The following is a 24,993-nucleotide window of genomic DNA, read 5'->3' as shown; positions in this document are numbered from 1 at the left end:
GAAGAAGATCTCCTTTAACTTGAAGCTTCTATATTGAAAAACAAACTAAAAACCTGATGCTTTATAAAAGGCCTTTACCATAAAACTTATTTCTTTTTTTAAAAAAAATATATTTTATTGATTTTTTACAGAGAGGAAGGGAGAGGGATAGAGTGCTAGAAACGTCGATGAGAGAGAAACATCGACCAGCTGCCTCTTGCACACCCCCTACTAGGGATGTGCCCGCAAACAATGTACATGCCCTTGACCGGAATCGAACTGGGACCTTTCAGTCTGCAGACCGATGCTCTACCACTGAGCCAAACCGGTTTCAGCCATAAAACTTATTTCTATTGCTAATTACCTCAGTTATAGTTTATTTTGTCTGGCAAAATATGATGTGTCAGCTGTATGATCTACAGAAGCTGTCATGAAGTTGTTAGTTGGCAAAATAAATGCTAGTGCTTTTTTTAAAAATATTTTATTGATTTTTCTTACAGAGAGGAAGGGAGAGAGACAGAGAGCTAGAAACGTCGATGAGAGAGAAACATCGACCAGTTGCCTCTTGCACACCCCCTACTGGGGATGTGCCCACAACCAATGTACATGCCCTTGACCGGAATCCAACCTGAGACCCTTCAGTCCGCAGACCGAAGCTCTACCGCTGAGCCAAACCGGTTTCAGCAATAAATGCTAGTGCTTTAAAAGAAACTTAGCACTTGGTTCTAGAGTTGTTTCAACAAAATTAATAAGCTAGCAATAAGATCAGGTTGTTTTTCTTTAAATTTAATCTTTATTGTTCAGATTATTACAGTTGTTCCTCTTTTTCCCTCCATAACTCCCCTCCACCTGGTTCCCATCCCACCCTCTTCCCTTACTTTCCCCCCACTGTTCTCATTCATAGGTGTAAGTTTTTTTGTCCAGTCTCTTCCCGCACCCCCACACCCCTTTCCCCCTGAGAGTTGTCAGTCCACTCCCTTTCTATGCTCCTGATTCTACTGTATTATATTCACCAGTTTATTCTGTTCATCAGATTTTTAATTCACTTGATTTTTAGATTCACTTGTTGATAGATACCGTATGTATTTGTTGTTTGTAATTTTTATCTTTACCTTTTTCTTTTTCTTTCTCTTCTTAAAGAATAACTTTCAGCATTTCATATAATACTGGTTTGGTGGTGATGAACTCCTTTAGCTTTTTCTTTTTCTTTTTCCTTTTTTTTAAAATATATTTTATTGATTTATTCACAGAGAGGAAGAGAGAGGGATAGAGAGTTAGAAACATCGATGAGAGAAAATCATCGATCAGCTGCCTCTTGCACACTCCCTACTGGGGATGTGCCCACAACCACGTATGTGCCCTTGCCCGGAATCGAACCCGGGACCTTTCAGTCCGCAGGCCGACACTCTATCCACTGAGCCAAACCGGTTCCGGCTCCTTTAGCTTTTTCTTATCTGTGAAGCTCTTTAGCTGACCTTCAATTCTGAATGTCAGCTTGGCTGGGTAGAGTAATCTTGGTTGTAGGTTGTTGCTATTTATTGCTTTGACTATTTCTTGCCATTCCCATCTGGCCTGCATAAGTTTCTGTTGAAAAATCAGCTGACAATCATATGGGTGCTTCCTTGTAGGTAATTAACTGTTTTTCTCTTGCTGCTTTTAATATTCTCTCTTTGTCTTTTGCTCTTGGCATTTTAATTATGATGTGTCTTGGTGTGGTCCTCTTTAATAACATTTTTCTAAAATTATATGCTGATGCTATAGTTAATATATGTTCATTTAAATAAATATCTTCATTTGATAATTTGTATTATACAAGATAATAACTAGATACAGCAAGATATCTATTTCAAATATATAGTTACTCAATAAGTATTAATTGGCTTGATTGTAAAATTTTAAACCCATTTTTCTAAATTGGGGATCTAGGCTAACTAGGAATACCATGTGATAAATAGAGCATTTATAGAAGTATATTCCCCCAAGGAATTAAAATAAAAATTAGTACTATTTTAGGATACTTTGTACCTTAAATCATCTGTATTTATAATATAACTTATAATTAAGAGATTTGTATGATTAGCAAGATCTGATACCTACTACATCAGAATATCCTGTATTTTTCTGACCATAAGACGCTCCGGACCATAAGACGCACCATTTTTTAGAGAAGGGAAATGAAGAAAAAAAGATTCTGAAACAAATAGTGTCCTAAAATATTTTATGTGCATTAAAACCCAACATCACAGTCATAAAGACATGTAATCAACCCTGTAAAGTAAACAGCAGCATTTAGAACCATTTTAGAGCCGGGCAAGCACACAGAGACCACACAGAGCCGGGCAAGTAAAAAAACTTTTTTTTTAAAGTATATGTGTAGGCTATATTTGGACCATAAGACGCAGGGACTTTTTCCCCCCACTTCTGAGGGGAAAAAAAGTGCGTCTTATGGTCCGAAAAATACGGTAAATTCTTAAGGATGTAAGGCTTATAGGAGTTTATTAAATGCTATTGAATACTTAGCTATCTTGAGAAAATTTACAATGATGTAAAATATCTTTGAAGAAACTATCATCAATTTATATTATATAGATGTCTTAATTTCAGTCACACAATTTTATTTTCAGAAAGAGATTACTATTTTGTTCCATATTAGAGAAATTGAAGTTTTAAAAAGTAGTAACAATTAATGGAAATTAATAAAATTTAAATGGGAACTCAATCTGTAGCATGTACTGTAATTTTCAGTGAGCTGTAAATAATTTATCACAAAGCTTTACTATCAAGAAAATATTAAAATACAAGGGAAATGCTCAAAAATTTTTTTGTTTACTTGTTCATTGTAATACCAGATAATTGATTTAACTACATATACAGGCAGTCCTCAGGTTACATCGGACTCGATATGCATCATTTCGTGGTTACATTGCCATTTCCCATTTATTTATAAACAACAAAAAAAGTTCTGTCATTTCAACGTATGTATATATGTGCTTTATGTTTTTTATTATTATTTTTTTTTTACCACAAGTAAAGGTCAGGAATTATTATCTTTCTTTTAAATATTTTTTACTGTTTCACTTTATTACTGCTGTGTATGTGCTCCATGTGAGTGACATAGGTGCTTCTGTAGGTGTGTTCCGACTTATGGTAAAAATCACATTACATCGTGCTGTAGGAGCTGATCTCTGACATAACCCGAGGACCTACTGTATTTTTATGTCCATATGATCTAAGTTTTTGAGAGAATTCTGTATTATAATGTGACTTCATTAAATCCTTCAGAGTTTGAAACTGTGGCCTCTGCATAGATTTTTGCCAAGAATCCAGATATCATATATAAAGCTAGAAGCCTGGTGCACAAATTTGGGGGGCTGCAGGAAGTTTGCCACAGCCAAATTGGAGCCATCAGGGCCAGTTGGCCGAGGGGAGGACAGAGACCGTGGAAGGTTGGCCAGCCATGGAAGGTTGGCTGTGGTAGTGCATTGACCACCAGGAGACAGCTCCTGCATTGAGCGTCTGCCCGCTGGTAGTCAGTGCATGTCATAGTGACCAGTTGACGGATCATTCAGTCATTCGGTCGTTCTGTCGCTTAGGCTTTTATATATATATTGATAGATGGGAAGACTATTGGTGACTGAATAGGCAAAGGGATTTTTTCAGGTCAAATAGGTGTCATTGTTGTTCTAAGACTTTAAATGATTTTCTGATACTTTTGGTTAGTATTCCCTTATCATATTTGATTCATAGTTCTGATCATTTCCCTAATTTTAATACCTTACATAGAAAGCAAAAAACTAAAATATAAAGGACCAATTAATGAAAATGGCAAGATCTCTCAGAAAAAAAAAAAAGTGGATCTGTGTGTTAGTTGAAGGTTTTATTGGAAGGAAGCTCTAAGATCTTTCTTTGCATATCAGATTTCTGTTTATTTCTAACCTTGCTTCTAGCTGCCTGAAATTCTATTTAAGCAACTTTTCTGTGGAATGTTGGTAAGGTCTATAAATAGAATTGTTTTCCTACTGGAATCAGTTCACATCAGATTTACTCTTTCATAATAATATTCCTGAGGACAATTATCACACAACTGAAATATTTTAGGACATTAAATTACAAGCTTCTGGAATTCCATTTTAAAATATTCTTTTATTAGCATTCTGTGAAGGGAAGGACTTTGAATACATTTGCTTTAAATTCCTTCCTTTAAATAGACAATGAAAATAAATTAGACTGATTCTAGCCATGATTCTAAATTTCCTCACTTGTATATTTGCATAACACTTTACAATTATTTTAAAATATATTTTGTGGCTTAATAGTTTTCTAAAGAATTTGGTACTCAAAGTTCTATGTGTGTGTGTTTAGGGCATTCAACAGCAATGTAGTTTGTTGTCACAGGTACTTTACTATAAGATGTTTAAAAATCAAATTAAAATATTTATGTCATTTGTGTGTGTGTTTTAACAAGCAAAAATATGACCAACCTTGCTAACTTATTTTTATTATTCTTCTCCACCATTCCTCTGTCCAAAATTCATACTGTTCCATGTACAAACTTAATGATTTCCTGTCCACATGCCTTTGCTTTGGCTCTTCTCTTTGGAGTCTCCCCCTTAACCTTGGTCAAATCTTACTCATCTAAAGGACCATATATAAAAAAAGAAATTAATTCTCTTTTCATTGTAGTTAAGGTAACTTTGCTATATTCTAAATCACCTTTACATTCCTCTTCTTGCTATATATACATTTAATCTCCCCAGTAGTATATGAATCCTATGAGCAAATGACCTGTAATTTTTGGAAGGAGATATATATCTAAGTGACTGAGCATATGTCTGTCCTACTGTCCAACCAATCAGCCAGTACATATCATGTGCACTGGCAATTTAAAAATAAGCATTGACTCACGCATATGCAATACATATAAAACTCTTGCTGGCACCAATCACACATGTCTCTTAATTTTATAATACTACTAGAGGCCCAGTGCACAAAATTCATGCACAAGTGGGGGGTCCCCTCAGCCCAGCCTGCACCCTCTCCAATCCGGGACCCCTCGTGGGATGTCTGACTAAACCAGCAGTCAGACATCTCTCTCACAAACCTGGACCACTGGCTCTTAATTGCTCCCCTGCCTGCCTGCCTGCCTGGTCACCCTGAACTGCCCCTCCCCCCACTGGCATGCTCACCCCCAACTGCCCCCCGTGCTGGCCTGGTTGCCCCCAACTGCCCCTTCCCCCAGCCTGATCGCCCCACACAGCCTGCTTGTTCAGTCTTTTGGTCGTCCCTCACTAACCCCTCTGCCAGCCTGGTCATATGCAGCCATCTTTTGTGATGGTCAATTTGCATATTACCTCTTTATTATATAGTATATTGTATATACTATTTTGACATGTAATATTTTGTAGTAACATAATTACAACACAAATTTTTCTTCTAACTAATTTCCTTTCAATGTGCATGAATTTGTGCAGCACCAGGCCACTAGTTTTTAAATATGTATAGTGCTTAGATTATGTTTTACTATAGATGTTAAAAAAACAACAACAAGCAAACAAACACCTAATATATACAGCAAAAGTTAAAAGATACAGTTTTTGCCAGAATAATGTGTTTTCTCACCTTGGTTGTGCTGGTAAAGTGAATAAATCTCTTAGTAATTTCAGAGTGATAAGCAATTATGGATTGCTTTTACCTCCCACGTGTTCTATGCAACCTGTCAAGGGAGAGTGTAGCCTGTGGACAGGGATGATAAGGAGGAGATGTGTAGCAGGCTCTTCTCTGATCTGAGTAAGTACCAGCATCCAAGATGATAGGACAGGACACAGCATTTAGACTTCTGGGAGACATTTGTGCCTTTATTATCTGTGATTCTTAATAATTTATAAATTCAGATGGTAACAGGTGTGCCAGAAATAATAATTCTGTTCCAAAATAAGGAATTAAACATGAGAGAATCTCAGCCTCCTATCTTAGGTTTAGGGCTGGATACTGGGGAACATATAAAAAAGAATTGCCAAAGAATGCTACTCAAAATACTGAGGTATCACATGTCACTGCATTATAAAAGAATCTACAATAAATTATTTTCAATTCAGCAATTAAAGGGCACACTAGGAGACCATAACATCTGGTATGAGATGATGATGGCCTGCAACCAGACCGGTAGCACTAGAGGTAGTGAGAACCTGCTAGAAACTCAGTGTATTTCCATTGAAGTAGAGCAGTAGAGCCAATGACAAATACATCAAGTCCTTAGACTTGATGTATTTTTTGTCATAACTCACTTTTTGGTGGTCTCATTCAGCCACAGGGCTTTATATAGCATCTATTAGGTCAGCTACTTCCAAAAATATATCTTTTTGACGTTTTATTCCCAAAATCCAGATCCAGCTGCCCACTTGACACCCCACTGAGTATCTGACAGATATCTCAAACTGAATAGGTCCCAAGTAAAATTCTACTTCTAGCTCCATCTTCAAGTTGCTGCCTCAGCAAACAGCATTACCGGTAGTCTCCTCTACCTCAGTGGATAGTCCTCCATTCTTTCTCAGAATCTTGGAGTCATCCTGATTCCTTTCTTTCCCACTCCACATCCAGTTTGTCAGAAAATTCTGTTGTCATTGGCTCTACTGCTCTACTTCAATGGAAATACACTGAGTTTCTAACAGGTTCTCAGTACCTTGAGTGCTACCAGTCTCGTTGCAAGGCCATCATCTCTTACCAGATGTTATGGTCTCCTAGTGTGCTCTTTAGTTGCTGATTTGAAAATAATTTATTGTAGATTCTTTTATAATGCAGTGACATGTGATACCTCAGTATTTTGAGTAGCATTCTTTGGCAAAGAAAATATTGTTCCGAGATACCTAAGCAGTGTTTAACAGAAAATGTATAAAGCGGCCGTGAAAGGCAACAATCTGTCTAGGCTTACCAGCTGTGATAGTTCATTGAAACATATTTTGCCATAAACATGTGAGCCATGTTTTTTAGCAGACTAATGTGTGGATGGGTCTGACTGTGTGAACCGTTGGGCTGTAACTCTGCTTTATTGCAATCTAACATGTGATGACTGATTAAAGGATTCATTCAAACACATTTTTTTCCTTGACACAGATAAGGGTTCTTAAAAAAGCAAGGGAACATATATAGTTGGCTTTTTAATTTTCTAAAGAGGAATGACTTTTAATAGCTTACTTTTTTATTGACGTAAAGATCAGAATCTTGGCCATAGGTAGGGGTTAAAAACTCAGAATGTATAAATGATTCAGTTCCAATAAAAAGGTAGTTTTTTGGAACACATAATTACTGTATGTTTGATTAAACTGTTGCCTAGACTTTTGACAATTTCTTTTGATTTGACTTAGATACCAATATAACCCAATCAGATTGACTAATGATGGCATGGGCGGTCACAGGCCTTCTGTGACTTTTCTTACAGCAGTTTCTTGAGTCTAATCCAGTTCACCTAGCAGTTACTTTAAAACCTATGTTAACTTATTTTTGAAATAGGACAAAATAAATTTCCCTTTAAAAAGCTTTTTTTATTTAGTCTAATGTATAGGTTTACTTTTGAAAGGAGAACTGCTGAAATCTTAAGGCATTTTTAAAAATACTTCTAAATATGAGCTCTTAGGCACCCATACAGGTAAACATTAAAATAAAATTAGAGACCTATTATCATATTTGATAATATATAAGCTACTTGAAATTTCAGAGAAATAGTGAACAAATGCTAACACAACAAAATCCAAGTTCAGACATGCATATCTCTTGACACACAAAAAGAAACTTTCATTGTACTTGAAAGCTTTACTAATTCCAAATCTGATGAACTATCAAATTGATTATTTCCTATCAGCTTCAGACCATATAATCTAAATTAGGGAATCTTAACCTGGCGTCAATAAGTGGACTACAAGAAGATCTATGAATTCCTTTTTCTACAGAGCTTTGTTTTTATAGGTAATTTCCTTAAAAGAGAGATTATAGTGTTGACCATATTCTCAAAGGAATCCATGATCCTCCCCAAAATGTTTAAAAACTACTGATCCTTATAATTTTCTATCCTATGTATCTATCTCACTGTGATAAAGTACTTAAACTAGTTTAAGTCTTACACTGACAATGAAAGTTCTCTGTTTATAGTTTCTAAGATCTACCATCTAGATTTTGAAAAATTAAGCTCCACGAAGGCACTGTTGTTAATAATGTGGACAGTAGTTGATATGTGAAACTCTCCTTTGACTTGGTGCATGTAACTTTACAATTACTATGTAATATGAATAGGCTGGGATACTAATTTAAGTGCTCTGCAGTGTCTCTGATTATAATTTTGAGAAAGTATCTTTTCTTTTTTTTTTATTCTTTGTGGTTACAAACCAGTAAGCATAGCTGATCCTGCTGCCCTTGGCTTTATCATTTCTCCGTGGTCTCTGCTGTTGCTGCCATCTGGAAATGTGTCATTTACAGATGAAAATATTTCCAATAAGGATCTTCGAGCATTCACTGCACCCGAAGTTCTTCAAAATCAATCACTAACTTCTCTCTCAGATGTCGAAAAGGTAACTGCTAAAAAAAAATTTTTTTTTTGGCTTGATTTTGTTTGGGCTACCCTACCTCAACCCTCTGAAGAAAATTTTAAAAATGATTGTGTGTTTTAAGAAATTCATATTTATATTAATAATTCAAAGTTGTCTTATAAAATTTTATAGAACTAAGAAAAATATGAAAAAATGTGAGCCATTATTAACTGATGTTTATAAAGATGTATTTAATACATGCTGTGTATAAAACATTGTGCTTGTAAGGAAGATTAAAAATAACTACAAAATTGATCCTGATAATATCTATAGAACAATGTGTAACAGATGACAGAATGAAGTAAATGCTACTTAGAGGTATAAAGTATTTTGGAAATCAAGAGGAGGAACAAGTTCTTTTTAGTGTAGATTGATATCGCAGCGAAAGTAGTATTTTTTTGGGCTTTGTGGAATGAGTAGAACTTAGAAAAGTGAAAATAGGTAGAAATAGGCATTTCACTCAGAGTTATTAGTATGTGAAATGATTCACTGTGATGGGGAAATGTTTGATTAGACCAACTGAGCTAGAGCATTACTGGCAGGTTGTGCTTAGAGAAAGAAAAGAAAGCTGTAGCTCTGAATAAGGAAGACTCCAAATGCCAAAACTTGAGACTTTATTCTGAGTCACTGGTGAGCTATCCTAATTTTAGGAGAGTAATATGATGGGATTTTTTACTTCAGAGGGTAATTTTGAGAAAAGTGGATAACTAGGTAGTATGAAAGATTATGTAGGAATCTAATATTAATATAGGGAAAATTAATATAGGGAAAACTAAATACAGGAGAAGTACAGTGGAAGCAAAGCAGACTGAGTTTGTCAATTTATTTGATGGAATAATGAAGAAAAGTTTATGATAGAAATATTCAGTCTGAGGATGGTGATGCCATTGTGACCAGAAGAAGACATGATTTCATTGTTAAAACTATGAAAAAATAATGGGAACAAAAATAGTATATGTTATGTAATAATTTAGATATGGAACCTTGGAAAATTCAGTATTGCTATGAATAACATTTCCCTTACAACATTCCACAGAAGTATGAAAATTAACATAATAAATTGCTAATAGTAAAATTTTTAAATCAAAAGTGTGTAATCTTTTTTTTTTCTCCCTCTGCTTGGTTCTTCAACTATTATCCCATAATTCATAATAATAATAAAAAAATGCTTGCAATGGGATTTTTTTCCTCACTTTCAAATTGTCAAAAATCAAATATCCATGACATTCAATGGACAAGGCTTGTGGAAAAACCTCTTATATGTTGCTGGTAGAAGGAAAATCTGGCAACATGTATCAAAACTACAGAAGATTTAGCCTTTATCTATAATTTCAGAGAATCAATTCAAGAGAAATACCTGAATGTCCAAAATGACATAATCACAAGACTGTTTGCTGAAACACTGTTTATAATAGCAAAAGTTTGGGGAAATCCTAATTGCCCATTAATAATATATTGGCTAAATAGACAGTGCTAAGCCACAAAATGGAGTTCTGTGCAGTATTAAAAAGGATGAGGCTGAAACCGGTTTGGCTCAGTGGATAGAGCGTGGGCCTGGTCAAGGGCATGTACCTCGGTTGTGGGCAAATCCCCAGTAGGAGGTGTGCAGGAGATAGCTACTCGATGGTTCTCTCTCATCGATGTTTCTAACTTTCTATCCCTCTCCCTTCCTCTCTGTAAAAAATCAATAAAATATATATTTTTTAAAAGGATGAGGAGATCTCTAAGCATTGATATGGAAATATCTCTCTTATTAAATTAAAAATGCAAGTAATTTTAAAAGTTTCTGACCTTTAGTAAAATAAGGTGAAAATAAGAATGTATTTTAAGTTTTGCTTGAGTTTGCATAAATAAACTTTAAAATAGATAAGAACTAATAAAAATGGCTGCTTAGAGGATGGGCTAGGGAATTGCGGGGGGGAGTTTCAATAATTTCTAGTTGTATTTTCTATTTTAAAAGTTCTCATTTTTATTAAACAATACAAAAATTTTATTAAATTATGTATTATACTTTCTTTGAAACAAAAGATTATCAATATATAGTACTTAAATTTTTAAAAATTTTGTTATACCATTAAATGACTTTTAAAAACAATTATATTCCTAGATCCATATTTATTCTCTTGGAATGACATTATACTGGGGGGCTGATCATGAAGTACCTCAAAGCCAAGTAAGTCAAGTCTTCACATTTGTACAACTTTACACTTTTACAAAAGCTCTTCGATGTGTTCATTGCATTGTTATTTACAATGGCCAAGATATGAAGCAACCCAAGTGCCTATCAGTAAATAAAAAAGCTGTGGTCATATATATAATGGAATATTACTCGGCCATAAAAAAACGAAATCTTACCATTTGCAATAGCTTGGATGGATCTAGAGGTTATTATGCTAAATGAAACAATGGATATTTAATATTAAAAAATTGTTTATTTCCCCAAAATGATATCTATACTGTAAATGCTGACTAAAATATTTAAATAAAGAATTCCATTTCTTTATATACAGAAAAGCCACAGAGTTTTTCTATAATACTCTCTATGTTGGGAGATATAAATTAATGCTCTGCTAATAATTTTTTGGGATATCAAAAGGTAAAATGCGCCAGACCGGTTTGGCTCAATGGATAGAGCGTCAGCTTGGGGACTGAAGGGTCCCGGGTTCGATTCCGGTCAAGGGCATGTACCTTGGTTGCGGGCATATCCCCAGTAGGGGGTGTGCAAGAGGCAGCTGATCGATGACTCTCTCTCATCGATGTTTCTAACTCTCTATCTCTCCCTTCCTCTCTGTACAAAATCAATAAAATATATTAAAAAAAAAAAAAGGTAAAATGCAGTAAAGAAGAATATTTCTTATACTACTGGATAAGAAATTAATTTCCTCCAAGTATTTGAAGTGTGTTTGTTGTAGTTTCTCTGACTTCCAGAATGGCTACATTTGTAAGATTTAGTCACACCTATCAATGTGGTTTCTCTGTTCTTTATATTCAGCCTATCAAGCTTGGAGATCATCTCAACAGCATACTGCTTGGAATGTGTGAGGATGTTATCTACGCACGGGTTTCTGTTCGGACTGTGCTGGATGCCTGCAGTGCCCACATTAGGAATAGCAATTGTGCACCTTCATTTTCCTACGTGAAACAGTTGGTAAAACTGGTTCTGGGAAATCTTTCTGGGGTAAGCTGCAGTTCTATTTGTTACATATAGTCATAGATTTAATTTACAAAAATTTTAGAGAGTGGAAAGGAGAGGGAGAAAGAGAGAAACATCGATGATGAAAGAGGTATGAATTGGTAGTCTCCTGCATGCCCCTTACTGGGGATCAAGCCTGCAACCAGGTATCCAGCCGGTGACCTTTCGGTTCATAGGATAATGTTTATTCATTGAGCCACACTGGGCAGGCCATATAATAGTCATATTTTTAAATTTAGCATATAACAAAATTTTCCTTAAAGGTATTTTATAGGTAGCAATTTCTCATTGACAACTAGGAACAGGAAATTGATTTTTTAAAAAAAATATATTTTATTGATTTTGTAGAGAGGAAGGGAGAGAGATAGAGAGTTAGAAACATCCATGAGAGAGAGTCATCGATCAGCTGCCTCTTGCACACCCCCTACTGGGGATGTGCCTGCAACAAGGTACATGTCCTTGATTGGAATCGAACCCCATCCCTTCAGTCCCCAAGCCGACGCTCTATCCGTTGAGCCAAACCAGTTTCGGCTGATTTTTTTTTTTCTAATGTTGTTTATTTGAAACAATAATTAAAATGTACAAGCATAGCACAATGACCTGGTCTCCTAGATTTTATGAAACCTATTCTTTAGATCTTTAATTTAGCAAGTGTTATAAAATCACAGCATATTAGAGCTGAAAATGTTTGCCTTTGTCTTGTTGGTCTGTCTATTATGAAAAACACATTGATATGCAAAATGAGTTTTATAATTATTTAAATGTACTTTCTGTCATTTTATTCTTCTTTCTTGGCCATTTATTTGTCTGGGACCCTTAGCTGTTCCCAAAATCCTCCCCTCCTTCCCTGGACACTGGCACCTGGTGCACGTGGAGGGTGTGGTGAAGAGGGTACATGTGTGTATTCCTGCCGTATTGCTCCAAACCTGGACTTTTCCACTTTCCCTCTGGGATATGAAGAATCCAAGGAATGACAAACTATATCTAATAGCACACTTCTTAAGCTATATTCTGTTCTATTTGCCCTAGTTTGGGTACACCTTGGGTTTTTATATCTGATCTATGTCTAAGTGAGATCTGTCTTACCTTTTAGGGTCATGGTCCCTGAGTAGTGTCTCTGTCCTTTGTGTGAGTTCTGTATTTACCACTGTCACACATGTTCTTGCTGGCTTCCTTATCCCTAGAGGCTAAGTTCTGCCATCTTAACTAGGATGTCATATGGCTGGCAGGAATATATCCAAATTCCACACACTTTGCCAGTTGATAACTAGGTAAATGGTCTGTAAACTGTAGCTCATGGAGCCTTTTCAATTCTGTAGTGAAGAGGAATGCAGGTAATAGAGGCTGAGTGAATGGGGTTCTTGGCCACTTATTTCCCCTCCTTAACTACAATTGCTCCATTTTTATTTGATTTGTTTGCTTATATTCCTGCATGTGATTTTTTTTAAAACAAAGATAAAGCTATTTTTAAAAAATTTATGGAAGACCTTTATCTAAACTAAAGTCCCCTACATATTTTCATACATTTTTTAAATTCCTCTGATTAAATAAGCTTGAGGAAAAACTGTTTAAGGGAAATTGTGTTTTCACTGCATAACTTTTCAGTCTGTATTACACCAGGCTATCTTATTAACCTTCCAGAGAGATAGGCTTGTAAGTGAAACATACCCCAAACTTATTTGAATCTTTATTTTTTCCCCCCAAATCTTTTTGTAACTCTCTCTGAGAAATGTTGCTCAACATTAATTCCTTTACTTTATAAATTTAAAAAAATGAAACATAGTTTATGGAACTTACATTTCTTATTTGTCAGTCCAAGGGATCTCTCTGTTATACCACACCTCCTCTAAGACTTTGTCCTGTTTACTGATTTTACTACTATATAATAAAATTGCTGGAAATATTTTTCCATCTGTTTCCATGAAGAACTATTCCTTCACAGAATTCTATTATCCATCTAATAATTGCTCATATTAAATTAGTTCATTTAGTTCATTAAGTTCATTTTATTACAATAGCTATATATTACTTATCTACTTATGAAACCTGTGCTAGATACCATAGGATATACAAATTTGAATAGAATATGCTTTACCTTCTAAGAGCTCTAAATTAAAGTTCTACAATCATTTGTTCAATTATAAAATGTGAAGAAAGGTATTAAAAGTAAAAATTTTTAAAGCTATGAGAGCTTGAGGGGAAAGGATACAAGTTAGGAACACATTGAAAAATAGCACTTTGAACTAGATCCTATATTCTAGATAGAAAGAGTAATCTGGGCAGAAGGAAGTAAACTAGGATAAAAGTTGTGAAATAGGTAAGAGCAGGGTGTGTTTGAGGAACAGTAATAAGTCTGGTATGGGGTGTGTTATGGGGTTGGTTAGTGGGAGAGAAGAATAGAAGGATCAGTGTGTAGAGAGCCTGCCTTTCCAGAGGCAAATTCCTACTACATAGAAGTAACAATGCTCCCCTCATCTTTCAAATGCTCTTGCTCTTCTCCTGGACAGAAGTAACTCTGACAGCTACCATTTTTTAAGTGTTTACTTCAGCCAGGCGCTGTGCTAAATGGCTTTGTGCTTTTTCACATCTAGTCATCATAACAACCCAGGTTTTAATTTTAATTTTATTTTCATTGTAGAGATAATGAAACTAAGGCTCTGAAAGAATAAATTTCATACCCATGCTGCATACATGGTAAATGACAGAGACACAATTGCAACCTGGATCTCTCTGACCCCAAGTCCATGCTGTTAGCCATTACGCTTCTCTGCGGCTGTTGTTGCCACCAATAGCTGATGAAATGACTTGTCTTTCACTCAGGGTGAAATTAGTTATAAGTGACCGTAATTCCTACTTAAAATTGATTAGCATAGAGTAAAAGTCAGTAGGCTAGCTTACTTGTCCTGATTCTTCCACTGGTGTTGCTAATCTTTTTTAACCTCAATTTTAGTTATCTGAAAAATAGTACATACCATCTACCCATACTACTGAACAGTTGTGTAGAGAACTATTTCAGTGTTGATGAGCTGCTTCAAAGTTCTTAGAAATTTTCTTGCTATTTCCCCCTTTAACTGTAATAAGAGAAGAATAGTTCTCAAAAAAACCCACCACATGAGGCTCTTTGAGGACTACATGACATAAAGCATGTACAGCTCTAAGGTAGGCCTGCCTGACAGTAATTGCTCAATGAATGACAGCAGGGATTCCCAAAGATGCAGGATGTCCTTATCTCCTCAGTTACTGACAATAGAGTGCAATCTGGACTAACATCATTTACATAGTTTACATGATAACATCATTTCAGAAATATATTCATTTAAGTCTTCTTATAGGTAAGAAACAATGCCTTGAATATACCACCTTAAGCAGTTTTTTTAGTCCATATTTAAGTTTCACTAAAGGAGAAATGTTAGGGTGTGCGTGTGCTTGCCGTGTGTGTGTGTGTGTGTGTGTGTGTGTGTGTGTGTAAAACCAGATGTGTATGTATGTTCTTAGTGCCAGATTTAAGTAATTTCTTTTTACAATTCTCTCCCATTTATTTTTAGAAATTTCTACTCTAATAATCATCTAAATAAGCCCAGTGTTCAGTCTAACTTTTCATGCCTTATAATATGGGATTAGGTCCAATTTGACATGCCTTATTTTAAACCAAGTACCCTTGATCAAAGTACTAAAGTTTAAGACTACTAAAACATTTTGTTATAAAGGGGACTCAGAAAAGCATTGATTTAGCACTAGCTGGTTTGGCTCAGTGGATAGATCGTTGGCCTGCAGACTGAAGGGTCCTGGGTTCAATTCCAGTCAAGAGCACATGCCCAGATTGCAGGCTTGAGCCCCAGTCGGGGCTGTGCATGAGGCAGCTGATCAATGATTCTCTCTCATCATTGATGTTTCTATCTTTCCCTCCTTTTCTCTCCAAAATCAATAAAAATATATTTTTTAAAAAGAGAATTGGTTTAGATTTAATTGCCATTACTCAATATGTCCTTTTAGTTTAAAGCATTTCTCAAAAGTAATTCCTGGCAGGAAAAATCTAGAAAACTATTTTCGAAAAAAAATTGTTATCAGTACTCTCCATGCATTGCAACAATAAGGTAAAAGCTATATTATACCAGAATTAAAATATTTTTTAAATTATAATATAATTTGATTGATGAACGTAGTTATCAGTTTTTGGGGAAAATAGCACTTCAACTTTACTATTTTCAAATGGAACTAAAATTTAACTACTTTAATTTGGCTAACTTTGTTCCCCAGTTAGCAGACTGCTCTTTAATAACTGTTTATTACATTTTATTTTCTGACGATGAATTGCCCAGAACATAGCTACATAAATTCTTATCCAAGGAATACAAATTAACAATAGCAAATGTGAAATGTCTTTATTTAATGTGACACCCTCCAAAAATTGTCTAACTAATCTCATTCTGTAGCATATTACCATGACAAAAAGGGAGATTCTTTTGTCAGACTTGATTTTTGATTACCTATGTACAGACGGATCAGCTTTGCTGTAACAGTGACCAAAAACCTGATCGAAGCCAGGCTATTCGTGACCGATTGAGAGGAAAAGGATTACCCACAGGTAAGAGTATAATAGTAGAAATTTCTTGGTTTAAACCTTATTTTATGGTTTCCTTTACAAAATCATACTTATGTGGCTTGAAAAATCTGGTAATTGTGAGGTGACCATCATTAGAATATAGGTATGCACAGTAGAGGCAGGGAACAGTTATGAAAGCTACTTTATTTTAATGTATTAATTCATTAAAGTTATGCATAAAATGTTGTTAATATAATCAAGACTACCACAGCAAATCATTTCCTTTTGCATATCATTATTATAGCAATAATATAAATTATTTACTTTATCATAGTACATTAAAAAATGCATTTTAAAGCAAGACAAAACAATACACATTATTAATATAAACTCTACTAAAATAAGAGTTTCACAAAGAAACATTATTCTTACTATATTTTATTTTATATTCTATTTCTTTTTTTAATGCTAGTCACAAACCACTAAATTGATTTTATGTTTAACCAATTCTGTGACTTGCAGTTATACAATGTGTTAGATTATATGATGTTTAAAAAAAAAAAGCCCTGATGAAGAATAGTTTAGTCATTTGCCAATAGCATTAAATAATTATGGGTTCTATATAATTATGGGTTTAAGGAAATTAATAGAAATTTCAAACATGTGAAATGAAAGTTAAGTTTCAGGCTTGGCTTATTTATTAAATGAACTTTTGTGGGGGCTTTTACTACCTTTTTTCTCTTTACTTCTTATCGAGTAATATTGATAATTATGAAAATCTAAATAGTAACAAAAATATTTTGTGGGTGAAATTTTGTCTTATGGAGGCTGGGAAGAAATAAATGTAAATATGGCTTAACTATATTCTAATAAAACATTCTAATTGACAATGTAGTCAGATTAGAAAGCTAAGATGCCTAAATTTACAATTAATCATATAATCAGAGCTCAGCTATCTTATGTAAAACCCAATGAGAAACTCATTGTGAAAACTAAATATAGATAATTGATTATCTGGACCAAATGTTTTGCAGAATTGAGAACTTTCATGTATCCCAGAGGGAAGAATTGTCCCTAAGCAAGTGTAATGTTATTCTTGAAAAAGCCAAAGAAAAGCAATAAAATAATTTCTAATGGAGTAATTCTGTAATGATGCAGTTAGTTAAGTGTCTGCTTTGGTACTTTTATTTTACTTATTGTGAATAATGACTTTTCCTGAAAAGTTATCTTAGCTCTCATATCATCGATATAATCAATTTATTTCTGGCTACATAAGATTTCTTTTGTAGTACATATATTATTAGTTTATGTGAAGGTAAAAAAAACCAAACCAGAAAGCAGATTTTGTTTCACTAAGTTTTTACAATACTTTGATGCTAATTCAAAAAGAATTTTTAACTCCTTCTTGTGTTTCTTTTATGTACTTCTGTTCCTATATATACAAACACACCTTCTTGTAGGTAAGAAACTGGTTCCCTTTATTTTAAAACTATACTAGGATTTGAAATATGATATAGTACGAAACTTGGTGCTAAAAATGGCAGCACTTTGTTAATGCATCAGATTTTCAGTCAGTGTCCTGTCAGAACTGAATAGTAGCAGAAATTACCATTGGCAATCTGAAAGAGTCTTTCAGGGAGACAGCATACTTTCATTACTGAAACATTAGATTTCAAAGAAATTATTTCTCCTTCTCTTATTTATTATCTTTCTAGTTTATCTCTCCCCCCTTTTCTCTTCCTTCTTTTCACTCCCTTTTTCTTCTCCTTCCCTCTCTCTTTTGTTCTTTGCCTCCTTATTTATTTTCTGTACTTTTATCTCTTTCTAGAATTCCTTTCTATTACATATTATCAATTAAGTGTTCATATTATAAAATTAATGTGTGGGGTGTTTTGTTTGTTTGTTTGTTTTTTGCTTGTCACTTGTTTACTTAGAAAATATGTTATATTATTAATTTTTAAATACAGTTTTTTTCTAACAATAAAATGTTAAATATAGTAGAACCCCATTTTATTCCTATCCATTTCTATCTGTAGAAAAGAAAAAAAAATCACCCTGCCATATTTAGTTAATTAAATTTTAAAAACTCTAAGGTGTTAATATATTACCATCAATGATTCAATCTTATTATTATAGACATTAATTATTATGTAATATTTTAGACATAGGAATTAAGGTTGAACTGAATTTACTCCTACTTTATAACATACCTTAAACAATAAGTTATTTACTTGTCATTACATATATACATATGTTGTTTTTTATGTTTTTAAATAAAAGTCATATAAAAGTAAAACTTATTAGACATGTAGATTAAGTACATTCATTTTTGTAGGTGTTCAATGAATATTTGTTGGTTGAATGGGTGTGAAAAATAGATTTAAAATATTAGATATAATAATATATTTATAATATAATTTTAATGGCTTCATAAAGAAATATATATGGCTTTATGATTTATCTTTTTAGATAATCCATTTGAAACCTTAGGTTGTACAAAGTAAAAAGAAAAACATGCCGGTAGTTCACCATATTGACTCATTTTTAAACTATGTGTCATTTCAAACAAAAGTATTACTCTCTTTTATTTGCAACTTTGTTTTTATAATATTGAAAAAGATAATATAATTGTCTAACAACTTTTTAAAATTCTATGACTAACAGACTGTCCAAACACAGATAATCTAGGATTAATAGTAAGGACTTTAAAAATATCAACAGAGAAATCTTTAAATAGTCTCTCCATTTATTTTATTCTTTAAAATAGTCCTATCTCTTTTTTGGATAATAAAGTCCTCCCTATATGTAAACTCAAGAGAATATGTAAGAAATTTAGTTGTCACTCAGAATAATTTTGAATAGAATTAGAGGTCCTGATACTTAAAGAAACAATAATCTTTTGGATCAAGTGTAATGTAAGAAGATTCCCCAGTTTGTTTTAGCCATAGCTTCCCACAATAGTACTGCTTTCTAAATTTATCTTTAACTAGTTTATAAAACCACATCTCAAAAATAGTAAAAATAATATACCAGTTATAGCCATTACCCGACAGAAGCAATTAGCAGCTAAGAGTCAGTGGCATATAATATCATGAAAAAATTACCTTGTGAAGAAGAAATATTTCTCTAGGATATTGAGACCAGCTATCTTATTTAAAACCCATGAGAAACTGTCATTGTAAAAACTAAATATAGACTATTGATTATCTGGACCAAATGTTTTGCAGAGTTCGGGACCCTCATAAATCTGAAATAGAAGAATGTTCCCTAAGCAAGTGTACTGTTGTTCTTGAACAAGTCATAGAAAAGCAATAAAATCATTTTTAATGGAGTAATTCTAGAATTACTCCATTAGAAATCCTGGTGTTACTTTTGGGCCGTGCCAGTTCTCAACTCTCAACGGTCAGTTGCAAACCATTTTAGGGATAATGCCTTATAACTATGTAATTTGATTGTTCAACTAAGTCTTAACAATACAATTTTTCATCTATAAGTAAATGACCTTAAAAAGCCCCTCCTTATATCTAACCTCTGAGATCTGTCAAAGAAGGTAAGGCCCAAACTAGTGGGCTGTCTGCCCCCACTTTGTTATTTAATACTGCTCATGCCGATAAAATGGCTTCACTAAGCAGAAAGAAAGCAAACATTTCCTGCCAAGCTTACGGTGGAAACCTACACCATGATCAGATCAGCATGATATAGCTTCAGAACTTGGGCGTATTGATAATATCACGTTTCTTTTTCTATGTACTTGAACACATTTGTGAGGACAGATGGGGAATCGAGAGCCTCTTTTAATACTGAAATGTCATTTTGAAGTTAGCTCCTAAGAGATGCTGTGAACTTTTTTAGTCTTTTATGAGGGGAAAGGTAAATGATATGATATCCATTTAGAGATAATATTATCATTTTAAACAAAAATAGTTAAAATGCAATGTATTTTTCCAGCAATATTTTTTTCAACCTAATTAAAATAAAATTTGTTTTATGAAAACTTTTTATGTTCTTAAAATTGTTTATTCATAGCTATTCCAAGTGTTCCCTTTAGTCTTTAGCAAGCTGTGTACTCTCCAAAAGGAAAATGCTTATGGTTTCATTTTAAATATAGATGTTTATCATTGTATATAATCTAATTTTGTCTGTAACCTCTCTGTGAACTCAGTGCCTCCTTAAGAAATAGAAAATCTACCTCTAGTCATCACTAGAATAATGTGCTTTTTTAAAAATTGTAGAATAAACCTAAAATTTTTATAGATCTTTTGATTTCTAGTTCCATTATTTTCTCTCAAAAGAACTTTTAAATCCTCCCGCAGTAGACAATTATATGCTAAGGAAAATAAAATAGAAACAAAAGAAAGGCAAAATTAGAATTTTATGTTGCCCTTCTTCAGAAGAGCTCATAATAGTTCATATGAATTAGTTCATTTATTCTGTCATCTCTAAGAAGAAGGCATAACAAATTACGTCCACATTTTTGTACATGGAAGTACAAAGCATGGATATTAAGTGGCTTGACCAAGCTCATGGGTTGAATAGTAAAGTTAGAATTAAAACCCAGGTTTTCATACAGTAATCTTTCTGGTGGATTAAGCTTTTGATTTAAAAGATTTCAAAAGGTTATGTAATCTATCCATTCTACAAGTGTTCTTTTGAAATCTCTGTTATCAGGAACTAGAAATACAAAAACAATACAAAAACAAATAAGACATAGTCCCTTATATTATGGTAATGTTCCAGTTGGGAGTGGGAGTGGAGAAATGAGTGGGAGTGCTGACAGATATATATATATATATAAAGGATAATTTTAATACAGCGAAAGAATGGCCTAATAGAGGCCCAGCATGCTCTGTGAGTGTATTGGAAGGAGGTACTAACTCTACCAAGATGGGAAATATCAGGGAAGTTTTTACCTGAAATCTTTTAAGAGTAGATCCAAAGGCATTGCTTCAAGAAATAACATTTCCTGTGATCAAAATGGGTATTGAGCATAATCATTAGGTGTACCTAATTAATGATTTCAATATTTATTGCTTGTAGCTAAAGTAATTATAATAGTGTGGACCATGCTTAGAAAGATTTGGAAAGTAGTTGAAGACCTTGCATTTTATCTAGTCTCAAATACTGTTACTAAGCAAAAGATTAGTTTTAAGCATGTTCAGTTCTAGGTATATGTTTGTTACTAAGTAAAAAACACTAGTGTTAACAGTACATGGTTTCACTGATCTATTTGACGTAAACATCTAATAAATGAGCCTGGAATTCTGTTTTTCATTTTTATATTGCCAGATTTTATATTTGAACTCTCATTTTGAGTTTTCAGATTAGTGAACTTTCCCCCCCCTAGTGCTTCAGCAACATGGAGCAACCATGATGAAGTGTTGATCAGGCAAGTACTCATATAGTTGTGTAGTTAAAGATAGTGACTATCATTAACATGACAATAAAAACCTAGCATTTATAAAACAGTAGTTATCCAAGAGCCACATTATTAGCAGTTAGTCTTGGGCCTCATGGCTAGTGAGAAGAGATGCCTCTTTTAGGATACCATGGTCTGCTGACATATTGTTAGTAAATACTAATCACCTAAAAGAGAATGATAAATGTACCTGTTATACATGGGATAGACTTACGTTACACTTGGAAAGTGCTCTACTTCAGTATTGGTCAGGGTAGGCTGCAGTGAAGAAATCATGTTTAAAAGAAAACTATAGGATTAGAAACAACTAACCAAGAGAAAGGTCAGGAGCAGACCGTTCCAGGGCAGAGAAAAAAGAAGCTACAAAGGCAGGCCCCTAACATATAAGAGAGCTTAACGGAGAAAACCCCATCGCCCGGATTAAACAAAGGAAGTGGAGATGAAATGGAAAAGGATTCAAGTGGCAGACCAAAAAGAGTCTAGATTTTATTTAGAACGCAATCGTATGCCTTTGAGATCCCTGAGCAGGGTAGTGGCATCATAGAGTTTATATTTCAAAAAGATAATTCTGGCTGCTGAGTGGAGGATGGTTGGATGAAGAAGTAGAAGAGCAGGGAGGCTTTGTTCAGAAGCTGTTGCAATTATCTCGTCAAGTGATAATGTTAATTGGGAATAGGGTAATGACAGGAATCGGAGGGGTCACATGGAGTAAGATCTTTGAGATTTAAATAGCCAGCACACTGATGAATCTGATATGGGGAATAAAGATGGTGAAGGATTTCAGGATGGGCCTGTATTGTTATGAGTAGTCAGTTTGATGATGGTGCCACTTAATGAAACTGGAAAAACTGGGGTAGAATAGACATCTCTGGATGTGGAAGCAAAAGATTAGTTTTAAGCATGTTCAGTTCTAGGTATATACCAGTAGCAGTTCCAATTACATAAGCTTAGGGTTCCCAGAAGAGGCCAGTATCAAGAATATAGATCTGGGAGCTGTTAGTATGTAGATCATATTTAGAAGCCTTGTTAATGATGAAATTATATTAGGAAAGAATGAAAAGATAGGGTTCTAAAACTGGTACCTTAGCAAATCCAACATTTGGATATCCAACAGAGGAAGAGGGAAAAGTAAAGATTGAGAATGAACCATCTGAGAAGTAGGAGGACACCAGGCTTGTAAGGAGAGAAGTAATTCATGGAGGGATTGTCATCACTAACGGTTGTTGCTAGTAAGATTTGGATGCAAAAGTGCCCATTAGATTTGGAAATATGGAGGTCATTAGTGATACATGATAAACGTTGCCAATGTGTGGAGGAGTTGGAAGTTGACTAGAGTAGGTAGAATAATGAATGGGAAGTGAGAAATTGGAGAGACCAGTAACTAGAGGGAAACACAGGGATGGGCAAAATTAGGTTGGCAGTTGTATTACAAATAAGTAATATAAGTATAAACTCATGTACTTAAGAGTTGTAAACCAACTTTTGCCCATCTCTGGATTGTAACTTAGGGAGAGGTTTGTTTAGTTTGGTTTTTATTAGCCAGATGATGGAGCATGCTTGTATACAATGGGAATGATGCAATAGGAAGGGAAAGTAATGAAGATGTAAGCAGAAAGGGGAGAAGTTAACCAAAGAAATGAAATCTTTGATAAAGTACAAGGGGGGAATTAAACAGGTATCAGGAATGGGCCTTCAATGGGTAGGAAATTTCATCCTTTGAGACTAGAGGGAAAAGATTTGCAGACCCACATAGATGTGTAGTATTAGTCATGGAAAAATGAGAAAGCTCATTTCCGATAACTTTTTTGTGTGTGTGTGTAATATAAGACAAAATCAAGGAATTGTGGTGGGAAATTTGAAGAATGAGGAAAAATGAAGCAGTCATTGTAGAAAGCAAAGTGAACTTACTGTTAATATATAATGTTAAGTGTCCAAAGTGATTGACCGTGAATTCATGATGTTGCCAAAATATTCACTTATATTTTCTCCATTTTGACTACTTGATGGTAGAATAGTAAAGGAAGACAGATTGTTGAGTTTATCTATGGTTGTATAAGCCTTAAATTCTTTTAATTTTTATTTTTTATTTAATAAATTCTATTAAATTTAAGAATATATTAGTTCTGTATTTTTTAATGAAATTTAAAATTAATGAATTTTAATATGTGGTTTAAGAAGTAACTTAGCCCTAAAATACTGTACTACAGACTGTCACAGACTCTAGCTTCTAATCTAATTTTAACATTATAATTATATGTCTGGATGTGCTATGGTATGTTTTTCTTAGTATTCTTTACATGACATGCCACAAATATTGTTAGCCTTAGTTTGCACTTACTTGGACATGTGCAGGAAATGATGAATTGCAAGAAAAATAAAGTTTTTTAACCTAATTCTCACTCAAGTAAGCAAATACTTTTTGCCATTCTGAAATGAATTTACTTTTCTAAGATTTTTAAGGTAAATTTTGTGGTCAAGGAATTAAAAGCTTATAGCTGTTACCCTGAAGGGGCAATGGACTTACTCAAATGAGTTAATAAGCAGTTTATTACTCAGGAGGTTTTAGTCATTATTTTATACTGTGTACATAGCAAAAAAAAATAAATCAAAGAGGGATCAAAGATAGTCACATGGGAAATCTTCAGTGTTTATGGCCTATTGGATTAATAACTACAAAGTATTTTTCTATGTTTCTTTTTTTAAAATATACTTTTTATTTATTTCAGAAGGAAGGGAAAGGGAGAGAGAGAAAGAAACATCAATAATAAGAGAGAATCACTGATTGGCTGCCTCCTGCATGCCCCCCACTGGGAATTAAGCCCTCAACTTGGTCATGTGTCCTTGATCTGAATCGAACCCAGGACCCATTAGTCCACAAGCTGATGCTCTATCCACTGAGCCAAACTAGCTGGGGCCATGTTTCTTTTTTCAATACTAGAACTATATATATAATTTTTTTGTTGAACTATGAATTTAAAAAATAAATTTCTGATTGGGTATTTTTGCTGTCTCAATGCATTTACAAACTGCTGCCTTAAAAAGTTAGAATGCTTACTAGTTTGAACTAAATCAAGGACTAAAGAATAAATAAGAATTGGTACTTTATTTCAGTTGATAAATATTGCTATTGTACATTATGTTTGAGAGAGAAAACTATGTTAGTACATGTAATCTTTCATGAAAAAAATTAACTTTTTTATACAATTTAAACACAATAAAATATATCTAATCATAATAAAACGTTGATGCTTAAGAATTTCAAATGCCATAATCTTTTTCCCCCCAT

General features: G+C 33.9%; 1 protein-coding gene across 25 annotated transcripts in view; it reads left to right on the top strand.

The window, feature by feature from the left end:
- PTPN13 (protein tyrosine phosphatase non-receptor type 13) overlaps nt 1–24,993 on the top strand; it is a 167,816-nt gene that overhangs the window by 42,406 nt on the left and 100,417 nt on the right. For 23 of the 25 annotated variants that reach the window (XM_045570954.1, XM_045570971.1, XM_036450484.2 and 20 more), the window contains 4 exons: nt 8,359–8,537; nt 10,663–10,728; nt 11,548–11,733; nt 16,246–16,333. In XM_045570954.1, coding sequence (XP_045426910.1) covers nt 8,359–8,537; nt 10,663–10,728; nt 11,548–11,733; nt 16,246–16,333 — 519 coding nt within the window. Of the gene's footprint in view, nt 1–8,358; nt 8,538–10,662; nt 10,729–11,547; nt 11,734–16,245; nt 16,334–24,993 lie in introns of those variants that run through there. The other 2 variants (XM_045570959.1, XM_045570985.1) reach the window with 2 other exon arrangements.

This window comes from Pipistrellus kuhlii, unplaced genomic scaffold (assembly GCF_014108245.1).
Source record: "Pipistrellus kuhlii isolate mPipKuh1 unplaced genomic scaffold, mPipKuh1.p scaffold_m20_p_1, whole genome shotgun sequence".
In the NCBI taxonomy this organism is placed as follows: domain Eukaryota; kingdom Metazoa; phylum Chordata; class Mammalia; order Chiroptera; family Vespertilionidae; genus Pipistrellus; species Pipistrellus kuhlii.
The sequence above is the reverse complement of the archived record's forward strand: the minus strand, read 5'-3'. Positions and strand labels throughout refer to the sequence as shown.